General features: G+C 43.5%; 1 protein-coding gene across 1 annotated transcript in view; it reads left to right on the forward strand.

Annotated features, from left to right (window-relative positions):
- The window catches only part of Vcp (valosin containing protein), a 19,901-nt gene that overhangs the window by 3,876 nt on the left and 11,755 nt on the right, over positions 1-4,270 (forward strand). The window contains exons 2-4 of the mRNA XM_004631884.3: positions 1,746-1,857; positions 2,039-2,211; positions 3,339-3,481. Of these exons, the coding sequence (XP_004631941.1) occupies positions 1,746-1,857; positions 2,039-2,211; positions 3,339-3,481 (428 nt within the window). The remainder of the gene's footprint in view (positions 1-1,745; positions 1,858-2,038; positions 2,212-3,338; positions 3,482-4,270) is intronic.

The following is a 4,270-nucleotide window of genomic DNA, read 5'->3' on the forward strand; positions in this document are numbered from 1 at the left end:
TTGAACCGCGGTCCCCGATGCTTTGCTAAGCTTGTTCCAAGTAGGTGCTTTAGACCACTGAGCCATCTCTCCAGCCCCTTTTTATCTTTTTTGAGACAGGGTCTTGCTTGCTGTGTCCTCAGACTGCCCTTGAGCTCACTTTGTAGCCAATACTGGCCTGGGGAACTTGTAAGGATTCTTTTGCTTCAGCCTCTCCATGCCCAGCTCTTGTTATATTTTATATATTTATTTATTTAGTGTGTGTGGCCAGCTCAGCCCACCAGGGGAGCGGGGCTGGCTGGCATGTGGTGCCGGGGGACTGAACCGCGGTCCCTGTGCTTTGTTTAGCTTAGTTTGTTCTAAGTAGGTGCCTTAGACCACTGAGCCATCTCACCAGCCCCTTATATTTTAGATATACCCAATAATCACATTCATCATAGTTTGTACCTGTTCATTATATAACTTGATTTTTTTTCCCATTCCCTTCAACCTTTCCTCCCTTCCCCCTTTACAAAAACTTTGTTTTGTATTTTTACCTTTACTCTTTTTTTTTTTTTTAACTTTTCACCTCTCCATCCCTTGTTCACCTCCTTATTTGAACATTTTCTTTTTTTTAAAATTTATTTATTTACTTGTGTGTGTGTATGTGTGTGTGGCCAGCTCAGCCCACCAGGAGGCAGGGCTGGCTGGCATGTGGTGCTGGGGGATTGAACCGCGGTCCCTTTGCTTTGTTAAGCTTATTCTAAGTAGGTGCTTTAGACCACTGAGCCATCTCACCAGCCCTTGAACATTTTCTTACTGTTTCACAGTACATTTTGATCCTCCTTTATACTTTTGGTTTCCTCACACCAGAGAAACAATGTGATATTTACACATGTATATCTGATTTATTTCATGTAAGAGTATGGTCTCAAGGTACATCCATTTACCTAGACGTGTCTCAAGCTTATCCTTCTTTATAGTGGAGTAGTACTCCATTATATAAAAAAGCCCACATCTTTAGTAGTGGGGCATAGTGACATGCCTGTAATCCTAGCACTTCCAGAGGCTGAGGCAGGAGGATCCTGAGAGTCAAGAGGCCAGCCCATACTGTAGAACAAATCCCTTTTTCAGAAAAAGAAAGTAAGTAAAGAAAAGACAAGCTGGATGTGGTGGCATATGCCTGTAATCCCGGTACTCAGGGTCTCACTGATCCTCCTGTCTCAGCCTCCCCAGTGCTGGGATTACATGCATGGTCCACCATGTCCAGTTTCAGGTTGCATGCCATTTTTATTAGGTCTTCTATGATTCTTAGGCCACAATCTTGTTTTTTGGTTTTTGTTTTGAGACAGTGTCTTGCTATGTAGTTTAGGCTGGTCTTAAACTCACCATGGAGCCCAGACTGGCCTCTCCAGGGATACTCTTGCCTCAGCCTCCTGAATATGGGCTTACAGACATGAGCCACCATTCCTGACAGGCTGTAGTTTCTTTGTGGTTTTGTTTTGTACCGGGAATCAAACTCATGACCTTACACTTGCCACGCAGGCACTGTGCCACTGAGGCAGGATCTTTTGGGGCCTAATAGCTAAAACAACAGTGCTCAAAATGCTAGGCACTCCCAGAGTGGGGAATGGTATGAAGGTGGAAATTTGTTCCTTTTGACCTTGGGTTTAGTTCTTTGATGTAAGAATAGTATCTACTTGTGCTATCTTTCCTAAGTATAAGTTTTAGAGACTGATGAGTCCCCTGGGACTACTATGCAGACTGACTTCATTTCCTTCTCCTAGTTCAAAGGGTGATGACTTATCCACAGCCATACTCAAACAGAAGAATCGGCCCAATCGGTTAATTGTTGATGAAGCCATCAATGAGGACAACAGTGTGGTGTCTTTGTCCCAGGTAAGCTGGGTATACAGCCTAGTCTACTGCATCCAACTTGAAGAATTTCCCTGGGTTTCTTTTCTCATTTTTCTTGCAGTGATCACTTTGAGTGGGATTTACTGGGGATCTCAATCAACCTCAGGGCTGTTGCTTACCCCTTCTCTCCAGTGATCCAAAGGATTTAACCTTCTTTCCTTAGCCCAAGATGGATGAACTGCAGTTATTCCGAGGTGACACTGTGTTGCTGAAAGGAAAGAAGAGGCGGGAAGCTGTATGCATTGTGCTTTCTGATGATACATGTTCTGATGAGAAGATTCGAATGAATAGAGTTGTTCGGAATAACCTTCGAGTACGCCTAGGGGATGTCATCAGGTGTGTGTGGGGTTCTTGGCCTCTCAGGGTTGGGAGGTCAGAGATAGCCTGTGCTATAGGCTATATGTCCCCGCATTACAGCCAGTATAATGAGTATTACATTCTTAGCAGCTGCAGATACAAGAAATTTTGAGAAGTCTTGTGTTTCAGGGTTTACTTTAGGATTGGTTCTGCTTTTCTGGTCTTCAAAATTCACCTCTGCTTAGCCCTTTAGACAAGTTGACATTTTTGGACTTTCTTGGTACCTTTATTTTTTTCCTACCAGAGTTATAATCCATCATATTTTAGACAAGTGGTGGTGAACTTACAGCATGTGTGCCACAGCTGGCTGTTTATTGAAAGTCCTTCCATCGCTGCCCAAGATATAAGATGCCATTTGAGGTATATCAGCCAAGTAACATCTTTATTGGTTCCTCTTTGTCAGTGGTGGTTTGCCATCACTGCTCTATAGTGTGTCCAGTTAATGGGTCTGGAATGAGTGTGAATATGAAAGGTAGGCTTCTAATAGTTCTTTTAAGGAGCTAAGTGAACTTAGGTGAGAGGAATGGTTAGAACCAGACCCAGATTAGTTCCATTGTAAGTGATTTTGTTTGCTTCTGAATAACTTTTAGGCAGTAGACTTCCCTATTCACCAGTCACCCGGCCAGGATCATCTTAGCTTCTGATTCTTGGGAGGTTCATGTACTTCCCCAAAATGTTCAGTCACTTTCTCAAGTATTCTGATTTGAAATCCTTCTGCCTTCGCTTCAGTGCTGGGATTATACTGTGTACCCCCTTGCCCTGCTATGGGGCTTTAATATGTAAATTTTGGTTCACTGATTAGGAATATGCTGCCTTATATCTCTTCTAATGGCTTCTACTACTACCTACTCTGAATGTGATGTCTTGGTTCTTCTTGGCTGTTTCTTTGCCCTCCCAGTCTTCATCTCCTTCCTCTCTTCACCTAGAGCCATCCCTGCCTTTGCTCTTTCACTCATCATCAGCTTTCTATGCCAGACACTTTTTGTAAAAGGTGAAAGATTTATATGATCTGAAGAGAAACCAGAGTATATGCCAGACCCTTTTGGACACTCAGTGCTTGGGGCTGTAGTGTGATTGGTAATTTGGAGTCTCCTTGTCATCCTCAGCATCCAGCCATGCCCTGATGTGAAGTATGGCAAACGCATCCACGTGCTGCCCATTGATGATACAGTAGAAGGCATCACTGGTAATCTCTTCGAAGTGTACCTTAAGCCGTACTTTCTGGAAGCTTATCGACCCATCCGCAAAGGTGAGAGGCAATTCTAGAAACTGACTTTAAGAGTAGTTGTCTGGAGGAGTACTTGGGAATAAACTTTGAAACACTTACATGTCTGTTTTGTCTCCTCTGTCTCTGTCTTTGTCTGCCCCTGTCCCTGTCCCTGCCCCTGCCCCTGCCTGTCTGTCTCTCACTCTCAGTCTCACTGTCACTCTCATAATAACTGTATTGGGAATTGAACCCAGAGCCTTCACACTAGGGTATATCCCCAGCCCCAGGAAAACTTGAGATTTTCCTGCCTTAGGTTTCCAGGTGCTGGGATTGTAGTTATATGATACTCTGCCTGGCTGATCTCATTTTCATGTATCTTTGAACACACATGTATCCATGTATCCTCCTGTTCCTGTCTTTTCATATATCTGATGAAGAAGGTGGTCCATTTTGGCTGGGTTAATGGTTCAGAGTTTACAGCTCTTATGCGAGGGAGGGGTATAGGGAAAGCCTTTATTTTTATATCGCGGAAGTTCAAAGTTGATGGGCTTCTAACACTTCAGATTCTGCCTCTGATACATCAGATTCTGTTTACTGCATTCTTGAGTGGCAGGGTTATGCTTTTACAGAGTAACTTTACTTTTAAGTGGTGCCAAGGCAGTGCAGGATAGGGGGTTAGAACAATATGTAGTGAACTTGACCCTTTATTTTTTTAATTTATCTTTTTTGGTCGAACCAGGAATTGAACTCAGGCCCTTGCACTTACCAGGCAAGCACTTATTCTATTGAGCTATCTCTCCGGCCCCTGAACTTGACCCTAAGGTCTCTTCA

Source organism: Octodon degus, unplaced genomic scaffold (genome assembly GCF_000260255.1).
Source record: "Octodon degus isolate 3935 unplaced genomic scaffold, OctDeg1.0 scaffold00045, whole genome shotgun sequence".
Taxonomy (NCBI): Eukaryota; Metazoa; Chordata; class Mammalia; order Rodentia; family Octodontidae; genus Octodon; species Octodon degus.